Source organism: Strix aluco, chromosome Z, assembly GCF_031877795.1.
Source record: "Strix aluco isolate bStrAlu1 chromosome Z, bStrAlu1.hap1, whole genome shotgun sequence".
In the NCBI taxonomy this organism is placed as follows: Eukaryota; Metazoa; Chordata; class Aves; order Strigiformes; family Strigidae; genus Strix; species Strix aluco.
The window spans coordinates 76,031,964-76,049,195 of NC_133971.1; the positions used below are offsets into that span (position 1 = coordinate 76,031,964).

Sequence of the window (17,232 nt, forward strand, 5' to 3'; positions counted from 1 at the left end):
AGAAGCCAAAGTCATTATTTTGGCTTCCAGTATCTTAGCAGACCAGCGGGACCCAAGGCCCATTGGTAGCAGTAGTAGAATAAAAGGAGGTGCCTTCTCGAAGATTTGAAGTCAGTTCTTACTCTGGAAAGCACAAATCAAAATAATTGGAGGAAAAGTCACTTGTCAGTTTCGTGGCCTCTGGATCTGAGTTGCCCAGAGTCCCAAAGGCAGTAAATCAGAACAGCCTGGCAGCACCTACTACAGCTGTATTGAACCCAGGTGGAAAACGCTGGTTCTGGTTTCCCCCCTCCAAGAACTGTTTTTAGTTTAGACCATCAGTTATGCTGAATACTTGCGTGTACCATTTTATAAGAAAGCAAGCGGGCAAAATCTAAGTCATTCTGGATACTACTAAAGGGAAAAATTTGAACTAAATGTTTCTTCTATGGCAGGTTTCCGATGGTCTGCAAGGGAGAAAGACTTGTCAAGTAGAAGAGATAAAACGTACTAAAGGCACTGTCCCCCAAGTTTTGGATCTCATGCAAAGTGTGGTAGGAAATTTAATCTAATCCCACAGTGAAGGTTTGCAGAATTTAAGCAATTTACCAGGTCAAAAAGATGCACAACGACTTTCCAGTCATTATTCTCTTCACCTTTTTTATTTGACTGTGTTTGAAGGCAGAAATGTAATATAATCCATCACAGGTGGATCCTAAACCTTGCCTTACGGCAAGGAGTCTGTAGCCCAGACTTTCCATGACTTTGTCCACCTAGAACCATATCCAGGTGCACAAGGTGTCACAAGGTGCACAAGCATCTCCCCACCTTTGTGAGTCTAGGTCCTGACTTAGTCCATTTGGGGTACAGATGTTAAGCCTTGCACAAATCATGCATGTCTGTAATAGCTATTATTTATGAAACGCGACAGTTGCTTTCTGGTATTTTGTGGTGTTCTAACTTCTTAGGATATTATTTCCATGATCCCTGTTGGTGGATTAGAGAAGAAATTGTTAAAAGTACTATTTTAAGAAGTAATATAGTACATCTGTAGGCAATTATACAGAAGTACAAATGTTAAGCCACAGTAATGTCCTTGAACACAGTACAAGGAACTTTGATACTCCAAAATAAATCACATTAAGAAAGTGATGTGTTCTGTTTCATTTTTATCCTGTCACCCAGAGATCATGTAAATAATTCTTAACACTCACTAGTCAGGGATAATATTAATAATTCCCAAGGAGACCATAATTTTTTTTTTTCACTGAAGAAATTGAGGTAGTAAGCCAAAAGGAAATTCACCTAGACTGAATACTTAAGTTTGAAAAAGAAAAAAGATGGTAAATAAGAGCAATTTAGAATATTATTAGGTATCTTTATCAGTCTTGTAGTTCAAAGATTTGTCATTATTTTTCAAACGTAAAATTTATTGCAATAAATGGAGGATCTGCAGGGAAGACAACGAAAGTGAACTGTCGACACTGCACCCTGAAAGTATACTCTTGCTGACACAAGCAAGAGGTGAAAAATGGTCAACAAAAGCATTTTAAACTTAAAATAAACCCAAAGGACTTGGATTCTGTTGAACTGTGAAGCAATCAACTTGGTAACATACGAACATTCTGTCTTCCACACGTGCACAGCAGGACCTCATCTTCTGACAAACAATAAAACTTGACTACAGCCTAGAGCTGTATAAACTACCCGCAGATCACTGACTCTGGGATTGCACCCCACAGCAGCCAGGCAGGAAGACTGCAGTCTCTTGCAGTGCGATCCGCAGTCTCTGCATCTGGATCTGCCCAGCTGGTTCGGTGGACCTCCTGTTCTGAGCAGGTTGTTTGCAATGGAGAGGTGTGAAAGCAGAAGTGCAACGTTTGACCTAAGTACAACCCACCTCACTATTTTGCAAAGCTGGCCACTGCAGAAAACTCTCCAGAAACTGCACTCCCTTTTCAGTGAGTAAGAAGTTATGCCCATATTTATCAGTGATATGAATACCCCACCCCACGGGACACAGGCAGACATTCCTTCACTTCAGTTTAGGAGTCCCTCCTGTTGCTGAAAAAGGCTATTGAGATAGTAAACGAATTTCAGAAATAATTTCAAATACAAAACTTTTCTCTCTTCTTATGATTCTTAACGGCAATAGTAGAGTAGCAGGGTAGGAATGGGGACATGTACATACAGAAACATTTCAACAACAGCATTCTTGTGGCTGTGTAATAAATTACTAGATACAAAACAATAATGTTGCCAGAATAGTTATGAGTAACAAATAAGTAAATCCTGGCTTCTATCTTAATTCACCAATTCAACACCAGTATTGCAGACAAAAGGGTAAATTGGTATCAGATGAAATTCCAAGGAATTAAGGTATATTAAGAATTAATCAAAATGAGGAAGAACCTAGTTGCTTCACCAGCAAAACACGTCAACATTTGCCAGAAAAAAACCACCTGCTGCTACTAAGAAATCATTTTGAAAATGTCATCCTCTTTCACCACAAATTTGAGTTTACTTTTAAGTCACTGAAAGTTAACTGGCTAACATACAGCTAGTGTTCAGATTTTCTCTTGTGTAATTGCTTAGACAAGCCAAAGACAAAAACCAAAATACAAACAAAAATTCTTGGAGAACACTTTACAAAGCAGCAACATATTACATGAACACCACTTTAACATCTGTGCTGGAATCAGTGGCTATAAGAGATCAGCTCCCCTTCTTGTTTTTTTAGCTTAGTTTTTTCAGTCAAGGCTAAGAAATGTTTGCAAGGGACTAAAAAGGAAGTCCTTTTCCAGAGTTAAAAAAAATGACAGCATCAAGTCTATCAATCTTTACAGCTTTCATTCAGTTTTATAAAAAAATATAGTATTTTATATATATATCCATAAATATAATACAGATGCCGTAACATAAACCTACATTTCTGCTTCAGTAATATCCTCATCAGGGCAACAATAGTACTCCACGAAACAGATCTGTCCATCTTCATTCCTAATCATATACTGCAGTGATAGAAATCCTTGAGCATCTGTTCGAATGGACACTTTACAAGATAAAGCCAGTGCCTTTGTAGATGGTTTAAGCAAAGAAATCTTGTACCTGCAGAGGAAAAAAAGTCATCTGAAAAAAATATATTGTGCAGAGAGGAGCTGAAATATTACTCCCAATTAAAGCCACAGAATAATTAAAAAGCAATTAACAACGTGCTAATTTGATCTTTTCCTGGTAATGACACCAGACAGACATTGTTATCCCTTAGCTTTTGATCACAGACACAGACTTTTATCAGATGGGAAGTATTTTTTTCCCCTATACTTGTGAAATAAATGTCATAGTAATGCAAAACAGTTTTTTAAACTTTTCAGCAAGAAGGCATTATTGGGGTCACCATTAGCCGGGGTCCTTATTTCTCCGTGCGGGAACAGAAACGACGCAACACCAATGTGATGATCAGGTCGTCCATCTTTTTTTTTTTATTCCTTTTCTGGTTACATTTATATTCTACTAAGTTCCGTACACGCACTCATCTATCTTCTAATAGGCTACAGGTTGTCTGCACGTGCTGTTCATGCGCCTCTACAAGCATTTGCATTGGTTAATTGCAATTGGCACGTAAAGCCCAAAACTTGCCAAAATTCCCTTATCTCATACCCTGTTTTGCTCAGACTTGTGTGCTTTTGCTGACCACAGATGTTTCTCACTTACCTGCTATCTTGTGTGTTTTTGGCACCTTATTTTGCTGGCCTTGTCTTCATCCTTGCATTCTTCTGTCTGCACTAACTTTCTCCCAATGCGGCCCAGTCTCCTACATTGGCATGACTTGCCACACAGGGCACTGATCACAGACTTCCTACCTGTTTGTCTGGGTCTGGTTACAGTGGAATGTTTCCATCAAGTCAGAGTCCCTAGGGTAGTCCAGATGTGCACTTCCTGCATTTCCAAAAGTGGATAACCTGCAAGACAAAAGGCACCATCTAAAAATACCTGATCACAGCCCTCTAAAAACTCATCAGAATCAGTCATCTTGCATATCTCAATGGCTGTTTCACAAAACACTGTTGTTTGTTTGGCTTTATTTAATTAAAAATGCTAAATTGTTCACATTGGTGTCACATTTACCAGGTTGTTAATATATTCATTACTGTGTTAATTAGCTTACATATTGGGATTTGTTATACTCATTACAATTCTTCTTGAAATAAAGCAATATTCTAAAATGGCTCCCCCATCTTCACCCTGAAAACTTCCAGACCTTACCAACAGAGGCCAAGCATGAACATTTGAGCCGAAAGCATAGTTTTAAGTACCTGAAGTAAGGTTTATCTGGAGACATGGTAATCTGCAGAACTTCACTGGTCATATCCAGTTCAGCAAATGCTTCTCGTAGCCCCTCCGACTGCAGGATAATTTTATTAACAACCTTTGTACTGCAGAAATCAAAGTCTAACAACTGATCAGGTTCTTGAGTGTTAATTTTGCACACTGTCACTACTCCTCCTTCTTCCAAGAAGAGCATCAAGGGATAACCATAACCACGATAACACATCCTAAGGGCCGTTGATGTTCCTGAAAAAAAAGAGAATGAAATATACATTCTTCAGAGAGTTAGCTAGCACATCTGATCACTTTAGAGAATTCATATTTTACTGGCATATGGGGCACAGATCAATTTGATTTAGCATGTTTGGTCCAGACTCCAATACACTAATGTAGCATGGTTAGTGCAGCCTCCTAGACACCCTATGAAGTGCTAATAGCTATGCAGCAAAATTAACTTATTTGTATGTAGACACCAGTTCAATTCCAACTCATGTCATGTACCCAATGGGTAACATTAGCTGTGACAATGAAGCTGGATATGCTACATGTCTCTGGACTTGGAAAATCCTCAGTGGTCCTGAGGCTCTCTCTGGTGCACATCACCTTTCTTTACTACTCTTGTTACTTGTGCAACCCAAACTGAAGTTAACACAGCTTAGCTTGCATTACGGTCACATCCTCCTTTTGCTAGGTAATCGTAATTTGAATGTTTGGTTTCCCAAAATCAGAGTGCTCTTTAGTACAGTTGATTTAGGTCTTCAGGTCAGAGTCACAACAGAAACAGCAGAGGAACGTGGAGTTCCAATACACAACTGCAATGGCAGAACTGCCCCAAAAAATTGTCATGGTATCACTCTACTCTGTGTGCGTACACAGTGCACCTTTTAGCACCCAGACAGTCATGCTAACTTGTAGTTATTTTTGCTTGTGAAAATATTTTTTGAACAACCATCAGGTTAAAAAAAAAATTAAAATTAATTTATAGGAAATAAAATTTGCTAAGACATGGGGTTTTTTTGTTTAAACAGATGGGTTCATGTAATTCAGTATTTGTATACATAATTGTGAAGGCAGCTTCCCATGCACCTCTGTCACTGAAAAGACTACAAACAGGATCAATAATACAGTCTACTTGATTTTTTTGTAATTCACAAACTTGATAAGCAAGGCCTAAAGTGCTCTGACAGCACCAGAAATGCTACCCAATCCAGCCACAGATTTCCTGTGAGATCTTAGGTAAGTATCATTCCTCCAGTACTTTATCAGCAAGCTGGAGATAATACTCACAAAACAAATGCAGGTGTAGTCTGAAGAAGGGAAGGAACTGAAGGTGCCACATAACAGCTATTGCACTGGGACCAGGAGCACAGTGAACTGATGGTGATACCTGGAACCCCTGCAGAATTCTTCAAGCCCAGTAAATCTGCACCAGACCATTTCTTAATTTGTGCATATGCTTGTTAATGTTTCTGAGGTAGCTGGATGTTCCAGGGTTACACAAGCCACAGAAATATTGGAAAGAGATCACATTTATTATTGAGTTCATATAAAATTTTTTGTTAGCAAGACAAATTCGAAATTATGTCTATACTGTGTCTCAGTGTACTGATTTCTGTCACAGTTCACAGCAATGAGTCATCCCGAGTCCCTTGTAAGTCCAATGTGGATGCCTTGTGGCCTTAAGATGTACTGACAGCTTTCATGCTTTTTCAGCTCAAACTGACAGGTCTGATAAGAGGCTGCCCCAGCCTGTCCAAGCAGTAGTCTTTTAGCCTGATGCTGAGGGTATGTGCAGCCTGCCCTGCTGGCCACATAAAAGCATGTGACAGCGTGAAGCACTGTCCCTAGTAGAGGGAACCTTGGTGCTCTCTACATCTATACTGACTACCCTGAATGGGCTGCAGAGGAACTATTCTGCCAGCTGTGCCCAGATTTTCCCCTTAAGTGAAGGGCACTTGGGAACAAACCAGCGTATTTGTGTGATGTGGATGATCTATCCAGGCCCTGGGCTGAAAGCAGATCGACTGGAAAGGCAGTCATGGCATGTAATAGTCCTAGGATAGAGTACTCGCCTTAGAGTCAGAACTCCAAGCCTAAACATCACACAACTTGCCAGAGATGCCTGAACAAATTACTTGACATGTTTTCTTATCAAGATTACATAAACTATTAGAGATCTTCAGCCCTGAACCAGAATAATGGTACAAGCTGGGGCTGTTCATTGGACCTCATGCCACAAAAGGGTTCTCTCCCAAAACAAGTGGTTCTTTTGTGCCTTACACAGACCCAGAACATGTTATCTTCACAGGAAGACTCCTCTGTTTCTCAGTTACCCCACCAGCATCACACATATACCTTTATTCCATCTTCCAAACCGAATCAGCCTCTTTTAGCCTCTGCTGCTGCAGCAGTCCTGACACACCAGCTAGGCTCACATCCATCAGCTCCTGTCTTCCCTCCATCAGCTGTTATCACAGCACACACCTACATGAGCTTAAGTAAACAGGATGGATCCTGCTTCACAGTGATAGCTGCCATGCTCAGAAGGACTTAAGGTGAGGAAGTCACAAGTTTTGCAGAGACTGTCTCCCTATAGCTGTGTACAGGTTTCACTATGTGATTACACAATACATATACACTCTCAAGGTAAATACGCACCATACCTGGCAAAGAACTGGTACCAAAAATGGTCAAGCAGTCGAGAAGGACAGACAAATTGATCCGGAATGTCACTGATTCCTCCTGAACAGCAAATTCCTGAAAAATTTCTGCCTGTAAGAGAAAGGAAAGAGATGAAGAAAGAAGAGCTTCTGCAATTATTTTACAGTTTACACTTATTTCCTTAAATTCAGCGCTTTCACTTTCAGAGATCAGTGCAATACAAAGTGATTTCTACATGTAACAATGGAACTTCAGCCTCCAAACTAGTAAAATAAAATTGGGTCACAGCTGAAACAAAGTAGCATGGCATAAGCATGAAAACCTAAACACTTGTCTTTTATAGTTTAAAAACAAGCTACAAATGTTAAAGATTAAAGCTGACTACTGCTGGAGCTGGAAACATTCGGGGACCTAGTTTGGGTTGGAAGGGACCTTTGGAGGTCACCCAGTTCCAAACCCCCTGCAACGAGCAGGAATATCTTCAACTAGATCAGGTTGCTCAGAGCCCCGTCCAACTTGGCCCTGAATGTTTCCAGAGATGGGACATCTACCACATCTCTGGGTAACCTGTGCCAGTGTTTCACCACACTCATCCTAAAAAATTTCTTCCTTATATCTAGTCTAAATCTACCCTCTTTTAGTTTAAAACCATTTAAAAGATTGCCCACATCTTTCTTAAAAGCTCCCTTTAAGTACTGGAAGGCTGCTATAAGGTCTCCCTGGAGCCTTCTCTTCTCCAGGCTGAACAACCCCAACTCTGTCAGCCTGTCCTCACAGGGGAGGTGTTCCATCCCTCTAAGCATTTTTGTGGCCTCCTCTGGACCTGCTCCAACAGGTCCTTGTCTCTCCTGTGCTGAGGACTCCAGAGCTGAACGCAGTAAAGGTGAGGTCTCATGAGAGTGGAGTAGAGGGGCAGAATCTCCTCCCTCAACCTGCTGGCCACACTTCTCTTGATACAGTTGGCATTCTGGGCTGCAAGTGCACATTGCTGGCTCATGTCCAGCTTTTCATCCACCAGTACTCCCAAGTTCTTCTCCGCAGGGCTGCTCTCAATCCCTTTATCCCCCAGCCAGTATTGAAACGGGGGTTGGCCTGACCCATGTGCAGGACCTTGCACTTGGCATTGTTGAACCTCATGAGGTTCACATGGGCCCACTTCTCAAGCTTGTCCAGGCCTCTCTGGATGGCACATCCCTTCCCTCGGGCATGTCAACCACACCACTCAGCTTGATGTCATCTGCAAATTTCCTGGGGGTGCACTCGATCCCACTATGTCACTGATGAAGATATAAACAGTACTGGTCCCAGTACAGACCCCTGTGGGACACCACTCATCACAGATCTCCATCTGGACATTGAGCCATTGACCACTACACTCTGGATGTGACCATCCAGCCAGTTCTTCAGTCACCAAACAGTCCATCCATCAAGTCCATCTCTCCCCAGTTTAGAGAGAAGGATGTTGTGGGGGATCACGTCAAGGCCTTACAGAAGTCCAGATAGATGACATCCATAGCTCTTCCCTTGTCCACTGACGCAGTCACTCCATCAGAGAAGGCCATGAGGTTGGTCAGACAGGACTTGCCCTTGGTGAAGCCATGCTGGCTGTCTCAAATCACCTCCCTGTCCTTCATGTGTCTTAGCATAGCTTCTAGGAGGATCTGTTCCATGATCTTCCCAGGCACAGAGGGGAGGCTGACAGAACAGTAGTTCCTAGGGTCCTCCTGTCTACCCTTTGTAAAAATGGGTGCAATGTTTCTTTTTTCTCAGCCTCCGGGGATTTCACCTGACTGCGATGACTTTTCAAATATGATGGAGAGTGGCTTGGCAGCTACAGCAGCCAATTCCCTCAGGACTCTGGGGTGCATCTCGGCAGCTCCCACAGACTTAAGTATGCTCAGTTTCCTCAGGTGGTCTTGAATCTGATCTTGTGCAGTGGGAGGGACTTTGCTCCCCCAGTCCCTGCTCAAGGTCCATCCACTCAAGAGGTGTGGGAAGAGAGATTGCCAGGGAAGACTGAGGCAAAAAGTTGTTGAGTACCTCACTCAGCCTTCTAGTGCATTGTTACCAGTTTACCAGTGGTGTTCATGGGGGGGAACACTTTCTTTGCCCTTCCTTTTCTGGCTGACATACCTACAGAGGCCCTTTCTATTGTTCTTCACGTCCCTTGCCAAGTTCAGCTCCAGCTGCGCCTTGGCCTTCCTGACCCCATCCCTACACAACGGGGCAATGTCCCTATGCTGTCCCTGCTTCCACTGCCTGTGCATTTCCTTCTTGCCCTTTAGTTTGACCATGAGTTCTTGACTCATCCATGCTGGTCTCTTGCCTTCCTTTCCTGATTTCTTACTCATGGGGATCAAGAGCTCTCGTGCTCTATGAAAAGTGCCCCTAAAGATCTTCCAGCTCTGTTCCACTCCCTTGTCCCTGAGGGCAGTTTCTCAGGGGGTCCTGTTGACTAACTCCCTTAACAGCTGGAAGTTTGCTTTCCTAAAATTCAGGGTCGGGACTTTACTCTTTACCTGACCCATATCCCTCAGGACTGGGAACTCCACCACTGCAATACAAGTGCAGCTATACAATGTCCTCCTCCAGAAACAATACTTTTCTTCACCTAGAGCATGAATAAACACTTCAAATAATAAAAATATGTAAGAACAGAACAGAATAGAATAGTGAGTTCACCACATTGAAACATGCTGAAATGTGCCTTTACTAGTCTGATGGGGGTAAACTATTCCAGGCTACCCCATCTGCCACTGGGCACTAGCTGCTTTGTAGTAACTGCAGGAACAGAGTATCTCAGAAATAAAGCAGGGTCATGTGAGCTGCTTTTAAAAAAGCAGTTACATATTTTTACTGGCAGCCAAGAGGGCAAACCGCAGCCTGGGGTGCATCAGACACAGCATGACCAGCCGGTCAAAAGCGGTGATTATCCCGCTGTGTTCAGTGCTGGTGCGGCCTCCCCTTGAGTGCTGTGGGCAGTGCTGGGCCCCACAGTTTAAGGAGGATGTGAAGGTCCTTGAATGCATCCAGAGGAGGGCAGCAAAGCTGGTGGGAGGGCTGGAAAGCGTGTCCTGTGAGGAGTGGCTGAGGACTCTGGGCTTGTCTAGTTTGGAGAAAAGGAGGCTGAGGGGTGACCTCATTGCTCTCTACAGCTTCCTGAGGAGGGGAAGTGGAGAGGGAGGTGCTGATCTCTTCTCCCTGGACTCCAGTGACAGGACGTGTGGGAATGGCTCAGAGCTGCACTGGGGGCGGGGGGGGAGGTTAGGCTGGACATCAGGAAGCATTTCTTTACTGGGAGGTTGGTCAAACACTGGAACGGGCTTCCCAGAGAAGTGGTCGATGCTCCAAGCCTGTCAGTGTTTAAGAGGCATTTGGACAAAGCTTTACTGTTAAACACACTTTAACTTTTGGACAGTGTGAAAGTGGTCAGGCAGTTGGACTAGATGACCGTTGTAGGTCCCTTCCCACTGAAATATTCTGTTGTATTCTATACTTAACAGCTCAAAACTCTCAAAGGCACCTCCAGTCACTGTTCCTCTGCTCCTGCCCACATATGCCCACTGCTTAACTTCCACTAGCACACGCTAGCCACTTCACGAGCCAGCTTAACTTACTCGAATAGCAGAAAGATAACCAAACAAATACAGCACTAGTGTGAAGAAGGACTGTGCAGCAAGGAGCAGAAGAAAGGGGAGATGCAGGAACAGGAAGACTCAGGCTTCTCCCCTTTCACACACAGTTCAGGCTGCAGTTTCACAGACAGCAAAGACAGACTCTAAAGGACAGAAGAAAGGCAAAGTTGGGTTTGAGTTACAACCGTAACATTCCTCACCCCTTCCATTTATATCCCCAGTATCATACATGCTTTCAAAACCAGGAACCAGCACAACACCTGTTCTTCTGAACAAAGCACTTACAAGATGGATATGTATTAAATAAAAGCAAACAAACAAAAAACACTCAGAAAGTAAACTATTGTAAATGAAGCAAAGCTGGCACTCACAGCTACAAATGAGGTAGCGGAAAAGTGAGCAAGGATGCTTTTGATCTTTTATTAAATGCAAGTGAAGAAAAGTAATTTAGATTGCTATTTAAAGCTGCCTATATGGACAGTTCCGTGTAGCTGAGATCCTCTATGCGTGACCTCCCAAGCACCTTTTCTGGACAAAGTTCAGCACAGGCAGGATCAGAGTGTGAAAGGGGCAGTCCACTGCTCCAGTCCTGTGGCAAAACACATATTCCTGTGTTGTGGCTGGAAGCTCTCAGCTTAGCCCAGCTGATACACTGCAGGTGAGTGTCTGTGAATTTGTACTCTTTCAGAGTTGACTTAAATTCACCTTTTTGGCTTTAGGATGAAACATAGTAAAATTACTTAGAAGACAGACAGATACTTTATGAACTTGCTCATACATCTGAGTGGTATGGTCAGTAGGAGCAGTGGGCTTAGCAGGTGCCAACACATTAAACAAGAGCGCAATCTCATCACACAGCAGGCATACAGGAACAAACCAGGCGCTGAGCTCGGCCTTTCAATAGCACGGACATCTCATAAACGACCACGTCACCTCCTTCACCTCAGCTCCCGCCCCTATGCCGTGATTTCAGCAACGTTTTCCCTTCTCCGCGGGTAAACTCGCCGCACACCCCCTCTACCGCGTAAGCGGGGCCTTTCTAGGGTCTCGGAGAGCGGCACTAGCCCCTCCTCACCGCTGGCCCCGGGGAGGGACTGCCCCGCCAGCAGCGGCCGGGCCCGGGGCCCCACCTGGATGAAGGCGTTGGCCTGGATGCACTTGGCGTCCTCCACGGTCACCCTGAGGCCGTTGGCCGTGGCGAAACACGTGGCGTGGTCCTGGAAGTGGACAGCCCTGAGGAGGCTGGAAAGGTGGCGGGCATTGTCCAGGCTGGCGGCCAGCACGTACGGCTCGCCGCTGGCGGGCGGCTGCGCTGAGAACGGCATGGCGGACACCCCCCCGCCGCCACAGCCGCGCTTCCGCAGGGGCCGGAAGTGCGAGGGCCGGAAGTGCGAGAGGCCGGAAGTGCCCGCGGCTGTGGGCACGGCGTGGTGCGCCCGAAATGGCGGCGGCCAAGAGGAAGCGTGATGGCCCGGCGGCGCGACCCAAGAAGCGAGCTAAGAAGGCCCCGAGCGCGCCTGAGCCGGATGCCGATCCGGGCCCAGGGGGAGCGGTCCCGGAGGAGTACAGCATCCCGCCGCCGGTCTCCCAGGTACCTCCCAGCCCCTCTGCCCCGGGCGGAGCGGGCTGGGCCGCGCCGGGCCCCGTGTTCCTGCTCTGCTCCCTGCCTGGGCCGGCGTTTACCCGTAGGAAGGGCTCCTCGCCTCAGTGCCCAGGGCTATCGTTAGGGAGGTATTCCGCCTCCAGGGGCGGGCAGCAGAGGCACAGGTGACCCTCTGTTGACGGTTCCTGGGGGGCGACTTCTGCGGCCTTAGCTGCTCCCAGGGCTGGGGCACCAGGACTCGGGGTATCTGGGGGGAACCCAGCCGCTCAGCGAGGATAGAGAGGCTTTCTCGTAGTTTTATTATAATCCTGGCTCACATACAAGCAACATGCGGTGGTATGTAATTTCTGTGGAAATAGGCAAAGAACATTACTCTGGTCGATGTGAATTAAGATGTGTTACCTTAATCTCAAAAGTATTTTAAAGAGTTGAATAATTCTGTTATATGCAATGGGTGTATGGGAATTATGCCTGTTTCATTTAGGAATTGGCCTGAGACGGCTTCAGTAATTGCCATGTAGTTTGCCTAAAAGAAAAACAAAAAGCACATTGAAGTCAGATCTCGTCATATGCTCTGCTGTAGGAGAAGCTAAATTGTGCTCTGAGGCTGTAGCTCGGGTCATTTTTCAGGGAAGGAGGGGATGCCTTTTGCAAATAAGCAATGCATATTGTTTTCTTAATGCCATATATACTTTATGTTTTGTACAAGTGAAAGGCTTTACGTAGGAACATACTGAAGCAGGGCGGATGATGGTTCTTCATGTAAAAACTTAGGCCACTATGTTCTGTAGGAAAGTCATCACTGGCTGAGAGAGTGATTCTGTGCAGATGGGCAGATGATGTTAACAGGTGTTCTTACTGTGTTTTCCAGTAATTACAGTTCAAACGTTTATTGTTGCTGACTGTATTAGTTTTAAGGCTAGAAACTGCCTGCTTAACTTTGGTGTCTTTTTCCTAGGGTAAATGGAAAAACAAGGAGCGAGTGCTTATTTTCTCTTCTCGTGGAATTAATTTCAGAACAAGGCACCTAATGCAAGACTTAAGGACATTGATGCCTCACTCTAAAGCAGGTAGTTTAGGCATCGTCCCTAACTTACCTTTTCAGCATAGTTTTAAACCAAGAACTTCTAACAGCCTGTTCTTTTTAAAACTGTGGTACGTAACTGTGTTGATGAAACTTTTATCTTAAACAAACAAACACCAAATTCCTTTTGAGCCAACAAATACAGTGACTGTTGTATCTGCATATTTTCTGGAAAATTACTCCTATGGTCTCAGTCCTCTAAGTGCACAGACAATTTTGTTGCTATGTTTATTTATTGCATAACATGTCTGAAACAACTTGATAATTATTCTTAACCTTTCATTTATAGCCAGTAAAATTTTTGCAAAACAATTGACTGTTAAAAGAACTTCTTGTGTTAAATTGGTTTTCCAGCCTTCTAAATGTTGTTCTTGTTTTCCAGATACTAAAATGGACCGTAAAGACCAGTTGTTTGTAATTAATGAGGTAATCCAGGATTTAACTAGTGCTTTTTAAATTTTCTCTGGAAATGCATTGTGCAAGAGAAAAGGGCAACAAGTTCAAAGGAACTCATACAAGTTATAGGACTTGTATAAGTTCATAGATGAAAATTAGTGATATTCAAAAAGGACTTATGTTAGAACAGGAAGTTGACGTTTGATTAATAAAACCAAAATGAGACCTTTAGTTAAACATAGACTTTTGTCATGAAGAAATAAAACAGAATCTGTCATTCTAATATAGGGGAAAGGTGTGTTACAGTTTATACTTGAAGAAAGCAGGGAACAAATATGCAGCCAGGCCAAACTGTGTAGTAGGGCATGGGTAGTTCTGAAACTAGAACCTAATGTCAGCTCCTGCTCTAATGTTTATGTCCTGGAGAGCTTACCAGAATGCTTGTAGCTTTAGTGAAGTTATTACTCCTGGTAATAAATACATGAGACTTTTCAACAAAACAAGTGTTTCAACTTAAGTTTGGGGATTAGTAGCTGTAATTCATTAAGATCAGACCTTTGCTTTTGAGCTTATATTTTGCATGGGGGAAGATATTAGAGATTGATGAGAATTTTGTAAACATCTAATTTGATGTGTCTTGTGTAGGTGTGTGAAATGAAAAACTGCAATAAGTGCATCTTTTTTGAAGCCAAAAAGAAACAGGATCTCTATATGTGGTAAGAAAATGCTATCTTTTCTTACACTTTTATATATAGGTGGGGATGTCGCCCTTCTGTTTAAAATTTCTTACTCTAATTATGAAGACGCATGGAATAGTGGTGCTTAGTTAAATTTGTACAAATCTTGCACTTCTGTGGGTAGTACAAGTTTACAATGCATGACCAGCTGTTGTAGACTTTACAGAAGCATTTTACAAAATTGTTTTGAAAGCAAGTGTTCATAAGTATGTTAAAGGAACTCAATAATGATAGAAAAGCAACTGAAATTACTTCAATACAGAAACAACTGGTTGGAGTGTACTGCAGAAATCTGGCATACCTTCTGGCTGCTGTTAATGTTTTTCTTTTCTCTCTTCCCCGCTACCTGTCCTTTGCAGGCTTTCAAATACACCACAGGGACCATCAGCTAAATTCTTAGTGCAGAACGGTAAGTTGGTTGACATTATTGTGTTTGGACTCTTGCTTTCTTGTCTGTACAGTTTTCTGTAAGTACTAAAATAGTCTTTTTAAAAAAATCACTGTAGTTCACACACTGGCTGAACTGAAGATGACAGGAAACTGCCTGAGGGGCTCACGGCCCCTTTTGTCTTTTGATCCAGTAAGTATAGGTTTTATTTAATTGAGTGTGCTTTTGTTTTCCTTGCATGACTATTCTATTTACCTTTGTATGCAAAATTACATTTTTTCTTTGTAGACATTTGACAAGGAGCCACATTATGCCCTGCTAAAAGAATTGTTTATTCAGGTCAGTCTGTAGTTCTTCTATCCAGTGTTTCTTCCTTATTGGAAATGGCTTTTGGCAACATATTTTAAAATGTCAACTTAAGTACTAGTTTTACACTTCTGAACTTGCAAAAAATCTTCAAAGGATTAGAGTCATGTGCTTAAAATCACTGGGACACTTGTTCTTACAAGTTTTGAGTTTTGAAAGTAACCTGGCATCGAGATCATAGTAAATTAAAATGAATTAAAAATGAGCCAATTATGTTTGGCCTCTTAAATTACAGATACTTAGAAATACTTCCTTTTATTACAGGTATTTAGTACACCACAGTATCACCCCAAAAGCCAGCCTTTTGTAGATCATGTTTTCACCTTCACTGTTACAGACGAGAGGATCTGGTTTCGGAATTACCAGGTTAGTGGTCTCTTAGCTCTTCAAGAGGAGCTCAGTGGAGTACTTCATATCAAATAACTTCATATCAAATCCATTAATTACAATAAAATAAGAAGAATCATTATTATCAGGATATGCCAATACTTAGTGCTTGCACAAAGTAGTTTTGGTTTCTTAAAATGACTTACCCTCTCCCATATCTCCAGGAAGAGCTGGTTTAAGTTCTGTGTGCTTCAATTTAGATTTTGTTAGTTGTGATTCTGTGGTGGTTGTCTTGGCAATGGGAAGTACTAGCCAAAGCCTAAGCTTTGCTTGCCTTCTGACCTTACTTTTGTTTTGACCCGAAGTGTACTGGAGCTTACTTTCTAAAGCAGGAATTCACAAATACCTAGTACTCTCCAAGTGCTTGCTTGAACCTAAAAGAACTGCTTTATATAGAGAATTCTGTTTATACAAGTCTAGCTTATCAGCTTCAGTGGCATCGTATCTTGGATGTATCACCATATGCAAGATGCCTACAAAGTCATATGCTTTGATTTGATCCCTGAGAAATGAAGTATTCTTTTTATTGCAGATAATAGAAGAAGATGCATCTCTAGTAGAAATTGGGCCTCGTTTTGTCCTGAACCCCATAAAAATCTTCCAAGGCAGTTTTGGAGGACCAACTCTGTATGAAAATCCCCATTACCAGTCCCCAAATATGGTAAGCAGCTTTGTTGTTGTCTTCTCTTTCATTTAGCAACTAATTTGAAAACCAGTCTTGCAGTCTGTTTGTGCAGGAGAATCATGTATGCCTTTCCCTGGGACCCTTTGTGGAAAAGAGTGCCCTAACTGATCACAATTTGAGAACAGAGTAATTTTGTGAAAATGGAATGAATCCAAAATTCCTGTAACTGAAAAGATGGCATTACAGTGAGGATTTTGACAATTAAGAAGAGAAATTACCACCTGTTTCCTTAATATCCGATTTCTTCTATCTTGCTTATTTGAAACCTGGTGTAATTTAAATTCTTATTTTTATAGCATCGACGGCTGATAAGATTGTCAGTGGCAGCCAAGTTTAGAGAGAAACAGCAAGTGAAGGAAGTACAAAAGATTAAGAAAAAAGGGACTAAGGTGCTCATGGGAGAAGATCCCACTGAAGTGGTCTTTGAGACTCCAGCTGAAGAAAAGCCAGTGGAAATACAGCTCGTGAAACCAGAGTCAAAGCCAATTGTCAAAGATAAGAAGAAGCTACGCAAAATACAGAGGAAGAAGCAAAAAAAGCTTTTCAGAACTGAAGCATCAGCGTAAATGTTACAAGTGATGAAATTACCTATGACATAATACTGTAAATAGTTGTTTTTACAGGCAAAACTAATGACTTCAGTTTTAAGTAAAATATCAATTTCTTTATTAGGGTTGAGTTTGCCCTCTTACTCTCTTACCCTCTTTGAGAGGATTCTGGGTTTTGAAAAATAACATGGCAATGGGGAAGGGGGAGTAAGAGACTCCAAATATTTCTGCTTTTGAGAATTGGCCCCTTACACCTGAGTACCTCTGGGAGACAACTCACTGTAACATGTACAAGGAATAAAAATAACTGGGTAGTCACTAGTGCTTGTCACGAACTGCAATTCAAAAGTCAGCTTTCCTAGTCTGACAGCAGTAGAAAATCCTTTTCAAAGTTTTAACTTTTATATGAATTCTGTGGGGAGTGGTGTTAATTT

General features: G+C 42.7%; 2 protein-coding genes across 2 annotated transcripts; one reads left to right on the top strand and one right to left on the bottom strand.

Annotated features, from left to right (window-relative positions):
• Positions 1-619: 619 nt before the first annotated feature.
• On the bottom strand, positions 620-11,929 carry RAD1 (RAD1 checkpoint DNA exonuclease). The gene is made up of 5 exons (XM_074811891.1): positions 11,735-11,929; positions 6,972-7,080; positions 4,296-4,554; positions 3,843-3,941; positions 620-3,087 (listed from the first exon to the last, which is right to left on the bottom strand). The coding sequence occupies exons 1-5, from the start codon at positions 11,927-11,929 to the stop codon at positions 2,904-2,906; spliced, it is 846 nt and encodes a 281-aa protein (XP_074667992.1). The 3' UTR covers positions 620-2,903.
• A 116-nt stretch (positions 11,930-12,045) lies between these two features.
• Positions 12,046-16,918, top strand: BRIX1 (biogenesis of ribosomes BRX1). Its single transcript, XM_074811892.1, has 10 exons — positions 12,046-12,195; positions 13,166-13,277; positions 13,674-13,717; positions 14,333-14,403; positions 14,784-14,833; positions 14,931-15,004; positions 15,101-15,151; positions 15,443-15,544; positions 16,098-16,226; positions 16,547-16,918. The coding sequence occupies exons 1-10, from the start codon at positions 12,046-12,048 to the stop codon at positions 16,814-16,816; spliced, it is 1,053 nt and encodes a 350-aa protein (XP_074667993.1). The 3' UTR covers positions 16,817-16,918.
• Positions 16,919-17,232: the final 314 nt, after the last annotated feature.

Coding starts and splice junctions, on each gene's coding strand:
- RAD1 (XM_074811891.1), bottom strand. CDS start 11,929: ATGCCGTTCTCAGCGCAGCCGCCCGCCAGCGGCGAGCCGTACGTGCTG. Junction 7,081..11,734: donor AGGCCAACGCCTTCATCCAG/GTGGGGCCCCGG, acceptor TTTCTCTTACAG/GCAGAAATTTTTCAGGAATT. Junction 4,555..6,971: donor TGGTACCAGTTCTTTGCCAG/GTATGGTGCGTA, acceptor CTTTTTTTTCAG/GAACATCAACGGCCCTTAGG.
- BRIX1 (XM_074811892.1), top strand. CDS start 12,046: ATGGCGGCGGCCAAGAGGAAGCGTGATGGCCCGGCGGCGCGACCCAAG. Junction 13,718..14,332: donor AGTTGTTTGTAATTAATGAG/GTAATCCAGGAT, acceptor TGTCTTGTGTAG/GTGTGTGAAATGAAAAACTG. Junction 14,834..14,930: donor TAAATTCTTAGTGCAGAACG/GTAAGTTGGTTG, acceptor AAATCACTGTAG/TTCACACACTGGCTGAACTG.